The following is a 20,957-nucleotide window of genomic DNA, read 5'->3' on the forward strand; positions in this document are numbered from 1 at the left end:
CAAATAAATAAAGTCACAAATGAAAGCAGAAAAATCACCACCAACACCCAAGAAATACAAACAATTATAAGAACGTATTACGAGCAACTAAATGCCAACAAATTAGGCAATCTGGAAGAAATGGATGCATTCCTAGAAAAGAATAAACCACCAAAACTGAACCACAAAGAAACAGAAAACCAAGAGATCCATAACTGGCAAGGAAATGGAAACAGTAATCAAAAACGTCCCAACAAACAAGAGCCCAAGGCCAGATGGCTTCCCAGGAGAATTCTACCATAACATTTAAAGAAGAATTAATACTTATTCTTCTGAAGCTGTTTCAAAAAATAGGAATGGAAGGAAAATTTCCAAACACATTTTATGAATCCAGCATTACCTTGACCCCCAAACCAGACAAAGACCCTACTAAAAAGGAGAATTACAGACCAATATCCCTGATGAACACGGATGCAAAAATTCTCACCAAAATATTAGCCAACAGGATCCAACAGTACACTGAAAGGATTATTCACCATGACAAAGTGGGATTCATTCCTGGGTTGCAGATTGGCTCAACATCTGCAAACCAACGACTGTGATACACTACACTAATCAAAGAAAGTACAAGAATCGTATCATCCTTCCAGATGCAGAAAAAATTATTTGACAAAGTACAGCATCCTTTCTTGATTAAAACTCTTCACAGTGTAGGGATAGAGGGAACATATCTCAATATCATAAAATCCATATACGAAAAGCCCACAGCGAATATAATTCTCAATGGGAAAAACTGAGAGCTTTTCCCCTAAGATCAGGAACACGGCAGCGATGTCCACTATCACCACTGCTATTCAACACAGTACCAGAAGTCCTATCCTCAGCAATCAGACAACAAAAAGAAGTAAAAGGCATCCAGATAGGCAAAGTAGTCAAACTCTAACTCTTTGCAGATGATATGACACTACAGGTGGAAAACCCAAAACATTCTAATCCAAAATTGCTAGAACTCATACAGGAATTCAGCAAAGTAGCAGGATATAAAATCAATGCACAGAAATCAGTTGCATTTCTATATACCAAAAATGAGACAGAAGAAAGAGAAATTAAGGAGTCGATCCCATTTATAATTGTATCTGAAATTATAAGATACATAGGAATAAATCTTACCAAAGAGGCAAAGAATCTGTACTCAGAAAACTATAGAGTACTCATGAAAGAAATTGAGGAAGACACAAAGAAATGGAAAAACGTTCCATGCTCATGGATCAAAGGAATAAATATTGTAAAAACGTCTATGCTACCTAGAGCAATTTACAGAGGTAATGAAATCCCTATCAACATACCATCAACTTTTTTCAAGTGCTGGAACAAACAATCATAAAATTTGTATGGAACCAGAAAACCCCAGATAGCCAGAGGAATGCTGAAAAAGAAAACCAAAGCTGGTGACATAACAGTTCCAGACTTCAAGTTCTATTCCAAAGCTGTGATCCATCAAGAGAGCATGGTCTTGGCAAAAAAACAGACACACAGATCAATGCAACAGAACAGAGAACTCAGAAATGGACCCTAAACTCTATGGTCAAGCATTCTTTGACAAAGCAGGAAAGAATACCCAATGGAAAAAGACAGTCTCTTCAACAAATGGTGTTGGGAAAATTGGACAGCCACATGCAGAAGAATGAAACTGGACCATCTCCTCTCACCATACACAAAAATAGACTCAAAATGGCTCAAAGTCCTAACTGTGAGACAGGAATCCATCAAAATCCTTGAGGAGAACACAGGCAGCAACCTCTTCGACCTTAGCTGCGGGAACTTCTTAGACATACAGCCAAAGGCAAGGGAAACAAGGGTAAAAATGAACTATTGGGACTTCATCAAGATAAAAAGCTTTTGTACAACAAAGTAAATAGTCAACAAATCCAAAAGACAACTTACAGAATGGGAGAAGATATTTGCAAATGACATATAAGATAAAGGGCTAGTATCCAAAATCCATAAGGAACTTATCAAACTCAACACCAAAAAACAAAAAAATTCCAATCAAGAAATGTGCAGAAGTCAGGATGCCTGGATGGCTCAGGTCATGATCCAAAGGTTCTGGGATCAAGTCCTGCATTAGGCTCCTTGCTCAACAGGGAGTGTGCCTCTCCCTCCCATTCTGCCTGCTGCTCCCCCTGCTTGTGCTATCTCTGACAAGTGGATAAATAAAATCTTTTTTAAAAATAAAAATGGGGAGAAGACATGAACAGACATTTCTGCAAAGAAGACATCCAAATGGTCAACAGACAAACACATGAGAAAGTGCTCAACATCACTTGGCATCAGGGAAATAGAAATCAAAACCACAATGATACCACCTCACACCAGTCAGAATGGCTAAAATTAACAAGTCTGGAAACGACAGATGTTGACGAGGATGCAGAGAAAGGGTAACCCTCCTATACTGTTGGTGGGAATGCGGTGGGAATGCAAGCCGGTGCAGCTACTCTGGAGAACAGTATGGAGGTTCCTCAAAAAGCTGAAAATAGAGCTACCCTATGACCAAACAATTGCACTACTGGGTGTTTAACACAAAGATACAAATGTAGTAATCTGAAGGGGCACCTATACCCCAATGTTTATGGCAGCAATGTCCACAATAGCCAAACTATGGAAAGAGCCCAATGTCCCCCAACAGATGAATGGATAAAGATGCGATATACAGACATACAGTGGAATATTATGCAGCCATTAAAAAAAATTAAATCTTGCCATTTGCTACAATGTGGAGAGAACTAGAGGGTATTATGCTAAGCGAAACAAGTCAATCAGAGACTCTTAATAACCTTCAGCAAAGTGAGGGTTGCTGGAGTGGAGGGGGTGGGAGGGATGGGGTGGCTGGGGGATGAACACTGGGGAGGGTTTGTGTTGTGGTGAGCACTATGTATTGTGTAAGACTGATGAATCACAGACCTGTACCCCTGAAACAAAAATACATTATATGTTAATACCAAAAAAATTTTTTAAATAAAAAGATTAATCAAGACACCATTTCCTATAAAAATATTAATAGGTAAATGCCAAACCATAAGTGTCTTTCAGTTTACCGTACTGTAGCTTAAGATAAATAACAAAGATAGACAAATCAGAAAGGAAACTGAAATATATACATTAGGCAGTAATTTCTAAAAGTAATTTCTATAAGTTCAATACCTTGCACTTGTTCCAGTGGTGAAATCTTATCAAAAGGGTCTTGGCTCTGAAAGCATTTTGCAGTTTTAGCCTGTTCCTCTTCTGTTCTTGCTATATCACTTTGCAAAGCAGACTCTTCAAGAACAGCATCTGACAAATGTTGACTTTCTATATGGTTCTTTTTCTTAGAGACAGAACTTTCCAGTAGAGAACAGAATGATTAAATGTTAGTTACCTTGGGTAAATCAATAAAATATTCATTAACCAGTTATGTATTTAATATCACAAAAAGAAAAAAATGGATACAGTGGAAAGAAAAATTTCAAGGACCAGCCAGACACTACAACTGGCTCCACTGTAGGTGCCCTGGGGACTGCGAACCATCTTGGATCCAGAGATACAGTCTACCAAAATCAAATACAGTATCATATTGCTATCCTGCCTCTCAAGTGATAAAATGAGGGGTTTTATTCTTTCCTAAGTAAGTATCTCTGAATCTATCATATATGGAGAAAAACTCAGCTTTCTAAAAACAAAGAAGACTTAAAGGACACTAGTATATATGCCAAAAAGCTGATTCTCTGAATTATGAAATGCTTTAAAAGTTTTACTTTTAGCCCCTGCCACTGGCTTTGTCCTCATCTTTGTATCTCTGTTGTTTTATACTTGGATGACAATGTTTTTCCTTAAAGACAATTTTCCTCCCAATCTTCAGCAAAAGCTCGTGGGTCTCATGCAGCTCATCACAGCCTTCTGCCAGCAAGAGGAGGGGTAGGGATGAACTTTTTAGAAAAATGCCTCTAAATGCAATCAAGCCATCATCTGACAAACTGCTATCTAGGGCCAAGCTTAAATCTGACCAGGATGGATGAAAAGATAGTCCTTTTACATATTCCGAGTGCTAACCCTCTTTGCCTGAGGCAACTCCCAACTGTAATTTACCTCCCAGTTTCTCCATGTCTGTACTGGGGTTGTAACACATAGAAAGCCATTACCAACAGTTCAATCCAAAGGTGCATTCATAGGTTGATATAAGAAAGTTTCATCCCAATCAAACAGAAGCTGAGTAAAAGAGAGGATAGAGGTCGGTGGAAAGACTGTAAGTGGATACAAAGTTGTATGATAAAGAAGAGTGTGGGGATGTGCACAAGAAAGGAAACTGAAAAAATGAAGACAGTCTACAGAATGGGAGAAAATATTTGCGAATCGTATCTGACAAAGGGTTAATATCCAAAATATATAAAGAACTCATACGACTCAATATCAAAAACAAAAACAAAAAGCAAACAAGCAGACAACAGGATTAAAAAATGGGCAGATCTGAATATTTTTCCAAAGAAGACAGACAGATGACCAACAGGTACATGAAAATATGTTTGGAGCGCCTGGGTGGCTCAGTGGGTTAAAATCTGTGCCTTCAGCTCAGGTCATGATCCCAGAGTCCTGGAATTGAGCCCCGCATCGGGCCCTCTGCTCGGCAGAGAGACTGCCTCCCGCCCCCCCTCCGCCTGCCTCTCTGCCTACTTGTGATTTCTGTCAAATAAATAAATAAAAATTTAAAAAAAAAAAGGTGTTCAATGTCACTAATCATCAGGGAAATGCAAATCAGAACAATAATGAGACATCACCTAACACCTGTTGTAATAATCATTATAAAAAAGACAAGAGGGACGCCTGGCTGGCTCAGTTGGTGAAGCATCTGCCTTAGACTCAGGTCATGATCCCAGGGTCCTGGGATTGAGCCCCACATTGGGCTTCCTGCTCAGCGGGGAGTCTACTTCTCCCTCTCCTGCTGCTCCCCCTGCTTGTGCACACACACACTCTCTCTCTGACAAATAAATAAAATATTCTTAAAAATAAATTAAAATTAAAAAATTTAAAAGACAAGAAATAACAAGTATTGGTGAGGATGTGCAGTGCTGAGATGTGAACTGGGAATGTAAACTGGTGCAGTCACTATGGAAAACCGTATGGAGGTTCTTCAAAAATTAAAAATAAAACTACTACATGATCCAGCAATCCCACATCAGAGTATTCATCCAAAAAAACTAAAGCCTTAACTCAAAAAGATATATGGCACCTCCACGTTCACTGCAGCACTATTTACAATAGCCAAGAGGGAAACAAGCTAAGTGTCTGACAGATGAATAAAAAAAAATGTTGGGGCGCCTGGGTGGCTCAGTGGGTTAAACCGCTGCCTTCGGCTCAGGTCCTGGGATCGAGTCCCGCATCGGGCTCTCTGCTCAGCAGGGAGCCTGTTTCCCTCTCTCTCTCTCTGCCTGCCTCTCTGTCTGCTTGTGATCTCTGTCTGTCAAATCAACAAATAAAATCTTTAAAAAAAAAACATGTTGTATATATACACAATGGGGTATTATTCAGCCACAAAAAAGGGAAATCTTACCATGTGCAGTAACATGGATAGACTTAAAGGGCATTATGGTACGTAAGACAGAGAAAGACAAATACCACATAATCTATTTATATGCAGAATCTAAAAATAAGAACAAAAAACTAACCTCACAGATAGAATAATGGTTCCAGAGGTAGGGGATCGTGGCAGGAGAAACAGGTGAAGGGGGTCAAAAGGTACAAACTTCCAGATATAAAATAAGTAAGTCATGGATATAATGTATAGCATCGTGACTACAGGTCACAGTGCATATCTGAAAGTTACAAGAGTAAATCTTAGAAGTTCTCATCTTAAGAAAAAAAATTTCTGCAACTATGTAAGGTGACCAATATTAACTAGACTTATTGTGGTGATCATTTTGCAGTATATACAAATATCAAATCATTACGTTGCACAACTGAAACTACTATGTTATATGTCAACTATATTTCAAATAAATGAGAATATAAAAGGGAAAATAAAGACAGTAAAGGTCCCTAAGTGACATATTAAAAAAGAAAAAAAAAAAAAGGTGGTGGGGAAGCAAAATGGTGACATGAAATGAATAAAAAAGTCATGACATTTAGGTTAATTTCATATTTCAAAGCCCCCCCACTCCAAGAAAAGCATGTGCGCTTTACCCTCGAACAAGATGGGGGTTGGGGCACTAACCTCCTGCATAATTGGAAATCCACGTCTAACTTCTGACTCCCCCAAAACTTAACTACTTAATTGAACTACTGTTGACTGGAAGCCTTACAAATAACATATACAGTTAATTAACACACACTTTGTGTATATATACATATTTACATATATATGTATATAAATTACATGCTATTTCTTATAATAAAGCTAAAGAACATGTTATTAAGAAAATCATAAGAGAAAATACACTTTTAGCACTATGTATTTACTGAAACAAATCTACATGTAAGTGGACCATGCAGTTCAAGGGTCAACTGTAGCGTGACCATTAGAACTTTATAACAGAGCCAGTTAAATTAACCACCTCCCCTAAATCCATGTCCTCAAAACTATAGCTATCACTTGTTCTTACTAGCCCATCAAAATTCCTCAAATTAAGTCAAATATTAAGTCAAATAAGCTTCAAATAAGTGGCAAGAGTAACTTCTAGGAGTGCATGAAAATGACAATAAAGGACCTCTATAAAAGTGAAGCAATCTTGGGGCGCCTGGGTGGCTCAGTGGGTTAAAGCCTCTGCCTTCAGCTCAGGTCATGATCCCAGGGTCCTGGGATCGAGCCCCGCATGGGGCTCTCTGCTCAGCAGGGAGCCTGCTTCCTCCTCTCTCTCTGCCTGCCTCTCTGCCTACTTGTGATCTCTCTCTGTCAAATAAATAAATAAAATCTTAAAAAAAAAAAAAAAAGGTGAAGCAATCTGGGGGGCTGGGGGGCTCAGATGGTTGGGCGTCTGCCTTCGGTTCAGGTCATGATCCCAGGGTCCTAGGATTGAGCCCTGCATTGGGCTCCCTGCTCAGCAGGGAGCCTGCTCCCTCCTTCCCCCACGCCTGCTCCCTCTGCTTGTGCTCTTTCTCTCTCTCTCTAATAAATAAATAAAATCTAAAAAAAAAAAAAAGTGAAGCAATCTGTATGAGAGCCACCAGTCCTAGCCCAAGCTTATCTCAGATTCTAGAATCTGAACAGCAGATGGGCTATGCAGGAGAAACAAAAGCATGGTCCAGAACAAGAACAAAAGGGCCCGGAAGCAGAAAACAAATCTGCCAGGAAGAATTGCAGAAATGTTTCCTGACTACAGTAGGAAGGAGGACAGGAGGGAGTCCAAAGGAAAGGGATGACTGAAAGTTTATCAGGTGCCCGTGCTGGGCAGTGCTCCACTCTCGCTCCCCAGCCCACACAAACAAAACAGCAGTGTCAACATGTCAGCTGTACACCTAGGAAGGCTCTTCTAGGAACGCATATGAAACGCCTGTGCAGAATGAAGCTATGGTGGTGACAGCAGCATTAAATACCCGGCATGGAATCTGTAAAGTGAAGCCGGCCATGAGCTTGCATGAAGACCTAAGAGAAATGAGATCTGGATACCCACTAGCCCACACTAGCAACCTAGAAGACAGCCATAAATCAGATGCAGGAGAAGGAGCAGCTTGAGAGATAAAAATAAAGATGAACAAAGTAAACAACCCCAGACACAAGGATAATTTATAGAACTTTGAAAAATCTCAATTAGAATTCTCAGAAAACATTGAAGTCACTATTATATCCACAAAAAGGAGCTATTATAAAAAAAAAAAATGAAAAGTTCAGAAAAAAGAGCTCTCAAAATTATGACTGCCAAATGATTTAATAGAAGGGCAGGGAAAAAATTAGGAACTTTATCTAGAACACTGCCTATTTGCACTGAAACAAAAGAAAAACAAAAACAAAAAAGGAAAAAAATAATGGAAATAGATCAGCCCAGGCAATCTAAAACAGCAGTCCCAGAAAGAAAGAAAATAGAAAAATACCAACGTAATAATAATTACCTAGAACTAAAGCATACAAATCTCTGGATTGATGCCAATTAGAATTTGGTTGGGGGTATGGACTCAGGGAGGATTCTAAGAGTTTCCAGAGAGAAAAAAGTTCAGATACAAATGGTCAAGTATCAGAATGACATCAGGCTTCTCACACTATGTAGCAGTGCCTTCAAAATTTTGTGAAAGTTATTTTTATCTTTAAATCCTATCCTCAGCTAAAATATTCCTTAATTCCAAAGTTAGAATAAGGATATTTTTTTTTAAAAGATTTCATTTATTTATTTAACAGACAGAGATCACAAGTAAGCAGAGAGGCAGGCAGAGAGAGAGGAGGAAGCAGGCTCCCTGCTGAGCAGAGAGCCCCATGCAGGGCTCGATCCCAGGACCCTGGGATCATGACCTGAGCTGAAGGCAGAGGCTTTAACCCACTGAGCCACCCAGGCACCCAGAATAAGGATATTTTAAAAACATAAATTCCACCCTACCCCAGAAGGAGCCACAGAAGCCATCCTTCACACGATAAGAGCATACTTCTGCAGGCTGTGCACCCACTATCACAAGCAGCCCACAGGAAGTCCAGGCTCTCAGACTAACAACCCAGATCTTCAGACTACTCAGTGGGGGCAAGGAGCAGCCCCAAAGCACTCACCTCTACCCAATGAAAGTCTAGAGTGAGGCCAGTACACTGCATGTAGGACTCCACCTTACCAGGTCTTCTATCTTCCTTTAACAGGGATCAACAAGACCACTTCCCAGATCTCCTGGCCCACATCAAAGAATCAAGAATTACTTCCAATAGTCTCCTCCCCTCCCCCCATGTCTAATGTCTCATTGCCAACATCAGTTCAGTGGCACTAACTTCAAGATGCCCTTCAATAAGCCCAGGACTCCTTACCAATGACAAAGATCCACAAGGATACTCCCCCTACCCAGCCCAACAAATCAATGCTGAATCAGCAAAATCTATTCCTGAACCCTTCCTATGAATATCCCTTTCACCTCACTGCTTTATGGAAAACCTGGATGTCCTGTGAGGACACTGCCTCCTTAAACACTGGCAAGTGAGGACTATCCGTCTCTCCCACAGCCTTGGAATCACTGGGTGTGGAGATGGAATGGGTGTCTCCATCACCATGTCCCCTCAGTACAACTTCCAGATCATCCTCACTAAAGCCTCCTAGCCTGGAGTCACCTATGACCGCTCACAGCACCTGCCTTAGTACCTCAACTCTATAATCCTCTGCTGTAACCCAAGCCCCCAATCCACTCATATCCCCACATCTCACACTCCCTTGCCATTCTACTATCCTCTCCTCTTCCTTAACCTCATCAGATGGCCAATCATCACACACCTCAGCTTCCTCATCCCTCACTGCTTTCATCAAACTACAAGCCTAGTTAAACCCAACTCTCTCCTCACACCCTGCCAGCACCCCTACAGCTGAATGTGGTTGGAGATAACATCACAATCACAATAAATTCATGACCATGACCCCTGAGTGGGCCTCCTGATGCTGTCTGACAATGCCACTATTTTCCTCTCTCCTCCCCTCCCACATGCCCATGACTGTTTACATCTCTCTACTGCTCCTCTACCCTAAGTTGATGTCATGTCTCCCACTGCACTGAGAGACCCTAAGCACTGAAAAGACAACTTCCTCAGATTCTTACCAGGACATGTACCCATACACTCCGCCTTCCCACTGGTTAATACAGAGGAATTATCCATGGTCTTACCTCTCTAGTCATTCCTTCCATGACACATTAGTTCCTCGCCTCTTATTTTTGTAGAAGTGTTGCTCTAGCAATTCTCTTCTTTCTACATAATCAGATTTTCCTATTCCAGATCATTCCTATTACTACATAAACTTGCAGTAACCTCTCCCACCATAAAAGAAAAAAGAAAAACTTCTCTTGACACACTCTACTCATCAGGTATCACAGCCCCATTTTTTGGTTTCCTTTTGCAGCAAACTCACCATCTCCAAAATGAACCTCCCATTCTCTCCTAAACTCATTCTCCTACACTACTTGCCTCCTCCTACTTCCATCAAAACCACTTATCAGGGTTACCAATGACCAAACCTACGCAAATTCCAATGGTCACTTCTTAGTCCTCATTTTATTTGACACACTGGATCCCTCTCTCTTCTTTTACATATGTTCTTTCTGTGGCTTCTGAAACACTTTGTTGTCTGCCCAACCTCCAGTCACTAATCTTTAGCCTCCATGTCTACTCCTCCTCTCCTCATCTTAACAATGAAGTGTACTGACATGAGGCCCTGGTGCTCTTCTGTTCTCCATCTACCTCTCTGCTTTGATAATCCAACCTCCTAAGGGGTCTTCCTGTTTCCAGACTTGCCTCCCAACAGTCTGTTCACCCCACTGTAGCCAGAGTGAACCTTCTAAAACATAATCCTTCAATGGTTTCCACCTCTTTCAAAATCTTGCTCACCCCATGGCAGCCTACTTCCTGCTGTTTGAACATAGGTATGCTCTGACCTTAGTGCCTCTACACTTGTGCAGCCTCCACCTGAAGTCCTCTTCCTCCTAATGTCCACATGGCTAACTGCGTCCTTCAAGTCTTTGCTCAGATTTACACCTCCCTCAATGAGACCCACACTGACCATTTCCTTCAGCTTACCCATTTACCCTCCTTATCATGTTCTGTTTTTTTCCTAGCACTTTTCCCTTCAAATATACTATAAAACTGATATATTTTTAATGTCTTTTTGTTTTAATGTCTGTTCTGGTATTTCCCAAGTACTTAGAGAAGTACCTGGCACATAGTAGGCACGCGGTCAAAAATACACATGGAATGAATGAGTATTCAAAGAGTTAACATCTTTAATATATAGAAAGTGCTTATATCCAAATGTTACCAAGAGGCAATTCACAACAAAAATATAAGTAATGAATAAACATTAAAGTATGTTCAATTCCATAAATACTCTATTATGAATTCAAACACAGAAACTTTAAGAATGCCTGTAATACCACCATCAAGAGATAACTACCATTTACATTTTGGTTTATAGCCCTCCAGATTTTCTTCTATGCATTTATGCATGTGTACAAGTTTTTTTACTTCTAAATTCAAGGATTAAAAATAATACCACCAAATGTTGGGGAGGGCTCAGAGAAGGCTTTCTCATGTACATCTTCCAGTGGGAGTATAAAGTGGAACAAATCTTCTAAAGAGCAATGTGCTGCTTTGTAGCAGTCTTTAAATATTAACTCAGCAATTTCAATCCTAGGAATTTATCTAAATACAATAATTTGCTAGGTATGCAAATGAAAAAATTTCAGTAAATTTGTAATAGCAAAATTCCAATACTCTAAATGTCTAACGTAGTGCAGCCATTAACACGACATATATCTACATTAATTATAATTGAAAGATGAGCATAATACACTAATTTTTTATAGTTATAAATAGTATGGCGGCGCCTGGGTGGCTCAGTGGATTAAGCCTCCGCCTTCGGCTCAGGTCATGATCTCAGGGTCCTGGGATCCAGCCCCGCATCGGGCTCTCTGCTCAGCGGGGAGCCTGCTTCCCCCTCTCTCTCTGCCTGCTTCTCTGCCTACTTGTGATCTCTGTCAGATAAATAAATAAAATCTTTTTTAAAAAGTTATAAATAGTAAATACAGTTCAATCCCCTATTTGTAAAGGAAAAAAAAAAACCACAACTTAGTATGTACATGTATAGATGCATAGAAAACAGTCTGGAAGGGGCTCCTGGATGGTTCCGTTGGTTAAGCATCTGCCTTCAACTCAGATCATGATCTCAGGGTCCTGGGATCAAGCCCTGTGTCAGTCTTGGTACTCAGCGGGGAGTCTGCTTATCCATCTGCCCCTTCCCCTGCTCCTGCTCTGTCAAATAAATAAAATCTTTAAAAAGAAAGCAAGCAAGCAGTCTGGAAGACTATAAATAGATAATCAATGACTATTCTCTCTTACTTTTTTGAAGATCTTATTTTAAGTAATCTCTATACCCAGTTTAGGGCTTAACCTTAAAACCCAGAGATCAAAGGTTACATGCTCTGCAGACTGAGCCAGTCAGGTGCCCCAGTGACTATTCTCTAGTTAGTAAGACTATAGACTTAGCATCTTCCTTACAATTCTTTGCATTTTATACTTTTTAAAATAAGCTTATATTACTTTTGGAATGAGAAAAGGTATTCTGAAAGACTAAAAAACATATAAAGAAAACTCTTAAGAAGATTCTTATAATTAGACTTATTCAGAGACATAGTCACACTTTCATTTTCCATAAGACTGAGTGAGGCCTGCTTTTAATGTGGCAAAAACAAAATGAAGGTATGAACTTACTCATCATCCTGGAAGCTAAGTTGTAACTTCTCTCTTGGGTCACCTTCACTCTGGCTGCTGGGAGATGATTCAGATGGAACTGAAAACTTCCCTTCTACTAAATAAGATGCCTGGATATCAGAATACCTACACACATACAAAAAAAATTTGTTTTGTTAAAAGTTAAATTATGCATATTTAAAATTCACCATGTCATTAGGACCACAGGACTATAAAACCAATTGCTAGGGGATAAAAATAAATAGGGCCCCCAGTATTCAAAACCATCATCTCATGTGCAAAGCGCTGAAAATCTACATGTCAAGAATGAGGTGTGTTCATATTAAACAAAGAGTCACAGAAATCTTAAAGCTAAAGGTTTTCAGAGTTAAACTCTTCATTCTAAAGGTAAAGATAATGCTTCTTACCAAACATTCAGGTTGGGAGGAGGACAGGAAAGCAGTTAGATTATTTAAGCATGGGCAAACTTTACACATCATACAAGATGGATAAGCTGTACACATCACATACAGAGATGCAACTCAAATTACTGGCTGCCAGTAAGGCTGAACTAATACAAATCCAAAACACTATGAACAGAGAAAACAATTAGTAGACCAAAAGGTCACTGGTACTCAGTTCCAAATCCACCCAACCACTACTGATTAAGGCAACAAAGTAAGGAAATGTATACGTTTTTCATAACAATTATATATACATATGAATATATATACCATATATACACACACATATATCATATACTTATATATGATATACATATCATATTACATACATAAATATAAATAAATATAAATTTATGTATATAAATATACATAAAGCAAAAGCTCAAGCTTGGCTGAGAAGCTTTTTAAATATATTTATTATTTGAGAGAGAGAGAGAGCCCGCCACATGTACCCACACAATCATGCAAGGGTGAGAGGCAGAGGGAGAAAATCCCCAAGCCAACTCCCTGGAGAGTGTGGACCCCAGTTCAGGGCTCAATCCCAGGACCTGAGATCATGACTTGAGCCAAAGCCAAGAGTTGGGACACTTAACCAACTGAGTCACCCAGGTGCCCCTTGGCTGAGAAATTTTTACAGGAGTATCAATGTATTGCAGGCTTTCTAGACCTTAAAAAAAAAAAATCATGTGTTCTAAAAGTTCTTACCTGTTGTCAGCACTGGATCTATTTCTAGCAAGTGTTGAAACAGCAACAGGCAAGCCAAGATTTGAAGGAAGAGTGACATTTTCCAAAATCTCACTATTACCAAATAATGAATTGGTTAAAAAGCTTGGAAATGACTCTTCAGCTATTCCTCGGAAATCTTCCATCTCACTACAACAATAAAAGCTTTTTAAAAATCAAATACTACTAAAAAACCTTTCCAAATGATTAAAAGTCTCAAAAATTTTAGAAAACTGATAGATCATTTTCTTGGAACAGCACAAAGGGGATAAAATCAACAAGCATTTGGAGGTAAAGTAATTCTCAGAATACTTTGCTACTTCACAGCTGAGACTACAAATGTCAATCTTTTTATAATTAACCTAATAACATAAATGTTATTTATAAATAACATAACAAATTTGTAAAATATAACACAGATTAATTTGCTCTTGGTTTACTATCACAAAGAATATCAATTGCTACACTTGTCTAGTAAAGAAGCAGAGACCCAGCACTGAAGGAATATACAGACGATTTCAGGAAGTACTTCATTCTAACATGGAAGAGGAAAAAAAAAAAAATTAAACCAGCAAAATCTAGCCCCTAACTTCAGAAATTATTCTTAAGGAAGAGTAAATGTTAGTTTAAAAGGGAAGTCCATTGAAGGAAAAAATTAAAGTTAAATCAATTCGAGCTGGCACATGGACAAGACAAAAATGGTGAAAGTGGTATACAAAGGACTTACTCTGGAAATACAAAGGACTCATCTGGCACAGAATCTGTATTACTGAGAGATCTTCCAGCCCATATTGGACTCTGGCTCTACTTAATCCTGATTACAGTACTTAGGAGATGCAATCTCAAAATTACTTCAGTGTTTATCATATAAGGGTTATATGGAATTCAGTAAAAAAGTTAAATCATGAAAGGCTCAATAAATGAGAGAGTATAGGCCCCCTGCCTTGAAAAATGAGTAGAACTTTGACAGGCCAAGTATGACATGAGGGGGCTCTCAAAGATAACAAATAAACATGAGCAAAGGTGGAAGAGAATTAAGATTTATTGTATATTACAACCTTAACTCATTTACCCAACTTTATGAATGAAGAAACAAACGGAGACTAAATTAGCTAAACATACCAGGGTTGCACAATTAATAAAATTCAAACCCGGGTCTGACCCCAAAATCCACCCCAAGTACGAAGTGTGTGGAGGCAATAGACAAGTGCTTCAATGTGTTTTGGCAACAGGTGTACAAAAAACACAGTGAATGAAACCATGAAGTCAGATTCTAAAAGTCTTAAAAGGTACATTAGGAAGTATGGACAGTATGCTGCAGCCCAGGGACGGACTGATCCTGACAGAGGAAGGGAGAGGGCTTAACACCTGAAAGGATATTCAAAGAGCTACCACAACTGGTGAGATAGAGGCCAATGACGGACTATGCTGGGGCCAATGACAAATGCATTCAAGTATCGGTATTAGAGAGAATGGGCTAACTAACTCTATAGAGCAGAAAATATTTACGACTTTTAGAGAGCTATAAAAAGCATCTGACTGTGAAGTATCCAGGTTCCCGTGCGAAGCTCACCTCTCTACCTGCACTTGATCCCACCCGTTACCAGTGCAGTGACAACCACTCCAGGGACTACCCTCCTTCTATCCATCATCAAAACTTCTCCGTGCAGCCATTCCTACCAGCATGCTGTTATTTCCTCATCTTTTAAAAACGTCTTCCGCTGTCTCATACCCTGTCATTCCCCTGCAGCTGTACCACTTCTATCTGCCCTCCCTTTACCACATACTCCTCCAAAGGAATCACTACCGCCATCTGTTTCCACTCCTGTCATCTCCTAGACCCATGCCAAGCTGGCTCTTATCCTACTGCCCCATCAAAACACTTGCCAACATCACCACTGAGCTCCCTGCTGCCACATCCATAACCCCACAGTCAATTTTCAGTCCCATCTTCTCTGACCTAACAATATGGGATTTGTACTCCTTCCCTGAAGAAATCTATTCTTCACTGGTTTTCAAGACACAGCTGTCTGGGTTCTCCAATCTCACCGGCTGCTTCTTTTCCTTCTCCTTGGCTGGTTCCTCCTCATCTCCTGGACTGCCATACAGTAAAGGTATGAGGGGTTGCTCCTGGACCCCTTCCACCTACCCAACCTCTCTAGGTGACTGCCCTCAGTTTCAGAGTTTTAAATTACAATATGAAATATATATCTCCAGCCTGGACCTCTTCCCTGAAACTGAGATATGCAACTACCGACTAGACATTTCCACTTAGTTTTATCTAACAGGCACCTAAACCTGAAGTTTGATTCCATCTCCTTCCAACCCACTCAAAAAATCCTGCTTTTCAAGCTTCCCCACAGAGAAAATGACAAATCCATCCTCCACCTGCTCACACCAAAAACCTTACTGATTACTAATCACCACCTCCAACCCCTCAACACACACACACCCCCTAAAAGCAATCCCTAGGCAAATCCCAATGTCTTTACCTAATAATACACAGAACCTGCCATTTTCTCACTACCTCCACTTGGTCAAGCCACCACTACCTCCTGCATGGATACTCACTACAAGACACTTTATATTATATAACACTTTATATTTATATAACTATCTCCACCCCCTCCATTCTTCCTCCCCTAGCCTATTCTCCATACACTGAAATTATCCCTGCTAAGTTAGTCAAATACTGCCACTCCTTAGCTCAAAACCCTCCACTGGTTTCCCATCTCATTCAGACTTAATACCTACAATGGCCAAATGAGGGCTGGACGATCTGATCTCATTCTCTTCTACTCTTCTCCCTTGCTTTTGCTCCATCCTCACCATCCTAACCTCCCCGCTGTCCCCACGACTTGCCAGGGCTCAGCTTCAGGGACTGTGCCCTGGCTCTAACCTCTGTTCAGCACACTGATGCCCCACATGACCTCACATCTTGCTCCTTCACTTTTCTCAGGTTTTTGGTAAAAGTCCACTTATCTGTCTGTCTGGTCTCCCTCACCAATCTTCTTCATCAACTCCAAGCTTTCTTTTTTTCCCTTGCTTTCTTTTTTCTCTGGTGCTGACCACCATCCAGCATGTTATATAATTCACCTATTTAATTCATTTTTTCCTCCATATTAGAATGTAAGCTCCATGAGGGCAGGGACTTGGCGTATTTTACTACTGAGTTTCTACTTAAAGCAGTGCCTTGCCCAGAGTAATTCTCAATAAATCTGTTGAATGTCTTCAAATTATTTCAATACAGAGCACATTCCCACCCTTCATTTGTGCTTTTTAATCTAAACTATTGCATAAATCTTCCAAGTAGCCTGCCTTCCAACGTCCAATCTTGTAATCACTAAGCTATTCATTCATTTATAGACATGTAAACCACATTAAAATATATCCCAAATTCTTTAAGGATTCGCTTCTATTTAGAGTCAAATCCAAGAAAATTCAGATATTAATCAATTATCATTCATGCAACAATCATTACCAAGCGCAAACCATGAAACACACTCTCTTATCTCTGGAAATACAAAAATAAAGCTGCTCCCCTTCACGGAGTTGATGACTCTCATCAATTATAATCACTTATGCTCCCTATTAATTATGATAGTGTTAAGGGCTGGGATGGAGCTTGGCTATGGGTGCAGGGGTAATAGAAGCCAGTGGAAGATTCCTTAAGATGTAATCCAATATCTAATTTCTCGTTTCCAGAAAGGATTACAATTGTTTAAACCATCCATGGATGTACCACATTCCTAAAGTTTTCCTAGAAGGAAAAATTCCCTAAATTCCCTCTATATTGCATTACCCACCCTTCCTCCATCACCTAAAGTGAAGGAAATGTAACCTTACCTTTTCTTTTACTATATCTGAACTAAGTAGCCATCTTTGGAATAGCTCTTGCTATTTTCTTAAAGTAGAGACCTCAAATTTTCACAGTTGAATTGACTAATATTTAACTGCTTTAATTACATTTCTGGATATGTAAAATACCATTTACTGTAGTCATTAATTGGAAGTCTACACGTACAGTTAAACGCATTTAAAAGCATATGCTGTCAAGCTTCCTAATATTCATCATTTACTCTTGGTGTTCTAAGAAATAATCTGTAATTAGGCAGGCATTTAATATATCACTTTTCAAAGCTTACCGTAAACTTTGATCACAAAACTGAAATTCGGTGAAAAAACTGATTTTGGAGCAGTAAAAACTCCAGTCCAATGACCTCAAATTGGTAACAGCAAACGGAAATACTTTCATAAAAACAGCTGTTCTCCAAAAGACTGCTTCGAAAGGGACCTCATGTTTTACTAAACAAAGTCTGTAATTAAAAGAGATCAAAAGTATAGTGATATTAAACAGTCTTCTTTCATGGTTTTGTTTTTTGTTTGTTTTCATAAAGAAATCAGATGTAAAGAATGTAGTAAAGGTACTGGGAGTGGATGAGAACGCGGCCTAGCAGAAACCAAAACAAAAAGTGAATACCCGGGTGACACTAGCAGACCCCTCTACATTTAGTTAACAACCTTGCTTCGTGGGTCAGTTTTGGATAAAAAAGAGAAAAAGACCGCCTATCACGACGCACATGAAGCAAACACCAACCAGGTCAAGAGCACTCTGCAACAAGAAACTCCAAAGCAAAGCGCAAAGTGCGTTGGTCCCTAGAAGTCAGGAAGTGGTAGAGGGTGGGGGGCTACCAGGATGTTATCCCCAAAATCAAAACCCGTTTCTTTAAAAGCCAATCTCTCAGAGGCGCCCAATTAAACTCACTGAGCGGAATTCTGCGTGGCGGCCGGAGCAAGGCCGTCAGACCCTAGCCAGTGCCCCGCAGTCCCTGGCCCGGAGCCTGCGCCCCGCGCCCGACCCTGGCCCAACCGCTACTGCCCCATCCGCCCGGCGGCCGAAATGCCTGCGGAAAGAGGGTTCGCGTGCCCCCTGCCGAACCGCAGTCAAGACACAAGGGACCCCTCCTCACCAAGCCCGCGACTCCAGGGGCGGGAGCCGAGAATTTGTCAGAAAGGTCCAGGGGAGGGGGCGTCCCGGTAGCTCTGCAAATGCGCGTGCGCAAGTTGCAACCCCCGCACCCTCGGCCACCCGGACTGGCCGTACAGCGCGCCCCTGAGGTTTACGTCTGTTCGCGGCACGAGCAACGGGGCGGGGACTCGGAGCTGGCCTTGGATTGGACAGCGACGAGGGACGGGGCGGGCAGGAGGCCGACGATTGGACGAGGACCGCTAGTCCCTGAATTTGAAGCGAGGAAACCGCGCTCCGCTGGTCCGGAGGAGGAGCTCGGTGTTCGGAAGGGTTGGGTGCACTGCGAAAGTCCTTCCCCCCGAGACTGAGCCGAACGCAAAATAATGAAGGCCTTGGCCAACTCGGGGCGGGGGGGGGTGGGGGGGACTGCTTACCGTATTCAGTCTGGAACCCCAAAACATCGTCACTCACCTTATACAATACTTGCGGTGAACGAGTCATCTGATACTACCCTGAGTTTAGAACTGTGTCATTTTTTTGTCTTTTTACAAGAGCAGATGCGGATCTTTTCTACCACTGCTTGGCAGACACTGAAATGTGTCATCATTTGCCTTATGTTATAAACCGCAATAAAGCTTCAATTAGGAAATCATTTCTCAGGATCCAAGCTTCATGATAGTTCTCCACCTAGTCGCCTCTTTGTGACGGAATAAGGCTGGTTGAGGGTGGAAAGAGCTGAGGAGACATAATTCATCCCTAATTACTCCCTACGTTTTCCTGTTCTCCTTACGCCACAAATGCCACTACTGCTTTAACTACTACTATACTGAAACCAGAGGTAATTCAATTTCGTGCCTTTTACTTTCCTTCCTCTCAAAATTTCTTCCATACAGTCTGAGAAAAAGTCCCTCTTTTCCAAAGCTAGCTAACTTCATTCATGCAAGTTATTTAATGTTTAAGATGCAACAGCACACTTGGGGGAGAAAATGAAAAAGTTGAGCTTAACAGTCCCTACTCCTAATGTTAGCCTGTTGGGGAATGACATGTTTATTTGATCACTTTACTTTTGTGTCCTCTAAAACACTGCTCAATTATCATTCCTGGATACCTTCTCTACTGGTAACTGCCTTTAGAAATGCTGCATCTTTCCACCTAAAACCAACTCACTCTTCTTTGATTCTGTTTTATCACCTTAAGACCATTCTGTTTCTCCTACCCTTAACCTTACCTTCACTTTCACACCTTATAGCCATTCAACCTATCATATCTGGTTTGGTCCTGAGTCTTCTTTCAACACTTATTTTATTAGAACTAGCCTCCTGTCAAACTCAGTTGATGTCTCTGCAATTCTCCTGCCATTTTTTTCTTGAAACCCTCCAGCTTTGGCATTTGCAAACTCTAATTACCCCATTCTACCTTTGTCTACACTCAATGAACAAAGGTAAATGGAGAAAATCTCAAGGTTTTCTGAATCCAGAAAAATAAACCTACTAGCTTTAGAACTAAAAGGATGCTATTTGACTGTAATGAGCAATCCTGTTTCACAAAGTATCTTAACTACTCTGTCTACACCATGAGCATACATTGGAGGTGAACTACTGGAATATGTCTATTCGTTTACCCTGTCTCCTTCTACCCAACTCAATAAATGTCCTTCTTCCATAAAAATCAAGTGACCAAAGCTCTCCCCATAACATCCAGCAACCTGGTGGAACTCTAATGACAAGGATCCAAAGTATCTGCAAGCAGGAGAGCAGAGACTGATACCAGCCTGCCAAAATCTCAATTCTGGTTCTCACTTCCTAGCTGTGCAGCCTTGGACAAAAAGCTTTAACCTTCCAATTTCCTTACAGGTAAAATGGGGTACTTAGAGCACTTGCCTCAGAGATTTGTTGTGAGATTAGTTAATTCACATGAAGTATCTAGAAGAGCACTGACACATGGACGTACTCAACAAATACTAGCTATTATCCAAACTTACTTGCCAAAAGAAAAAGAGGCACACAACTCCCAATGATTTCAAATCTCCTTAGACACTGGGTAGATCTTTTTGTTTTGTTTTAAAATTAAATTCAATTAACATATGCACTATTAGTTTCAGAGGTAGAGTTCAGTGATTCATCAGTCTTCTATAATATCCAGAGCTCATTACATCACATGCCCTCCTTGATGTCCATCACCCAGGACCCTGGGTAGATCTTGCAGAAGTCTCAGGGCTAGGGATGCCTCCCAGGAATTAGAAGTGATGTATATCCAGTTAAGAAAAGGCAGTCATCTCCCATAGTTCTCCTCTACCAACTGCTTTGTGGCAAACCTCAGCCACAGATATACAAAGCCACATACAATGTGACCACAAAGTTTGATTCTAGATTAATCTCCCACCAGCTCCCCAAATGGACCTCACATCAGACTAATGCTTATACCTTGTTGCCGAAATAACCCA

General features: G+C 40.6%; 1 protein-coding gene across 6 annotated transcripts in view; it reads right to left on the minus strand.

Annotated features, from left to right (window-relative positions):
* Positions 1-18,670, minus strand: part of CEP192 (centrosomal protein 192) — a 126,659-nt gene extending 107,989 nt beyond the window's left edge. For 4 of the 6 annotated variants that reach the window (XM_059409138.1, XM_059409137.1, XM_059409136.1 and 1 more), the window contains exons 1-5: positions 18,516-18,670; positions 17,691-17,861; positions 13,528-13,695; positions 12,380-12,505; positions 3,181-3,356 (exon numbers count right to left, since the gene is read on the minus strand). In XM_059409138.1, coding sequence (XP_059265121.1) covers positions 3,181-3,356; positions 12,380-12,505; positions 13,528-13,695; positions 17,691-17,800 — 580 coding nt within the window. In that variant the 5' untranslated portion in view covers positions 17,801-17,861; positions 18,516-18,670. The remainder of the gene's footprint in view (positions 1-3,180; positions 3,357-12,379; positions 12,506-13,527; positions 13,696-17,690; positions 17,862-18,515) is intronic. The other 2 variants (XM_059409139.1, XM_059409140.1) reach the window with 2 other exon arrangements.
* Positions 18,671-20,957: the final 2,287 nt, after the last annotated feature.

The sequence above is a fragment of the Mustela nigripes genome, chromosome 8 (assembly GCF_022355385.1).
Source record: "Mustela nigripes isolate SB6536 chromosome 8, MUSNIG.SB6536, whole genome shotgun sequence".
Taxonomy (NCBI): domain Eukaryota; kingdom Metazoa; phylum Chordata; class Mammalia; order Carnivora; family Mustelidae; genus Mustela; species Mustela nigripes.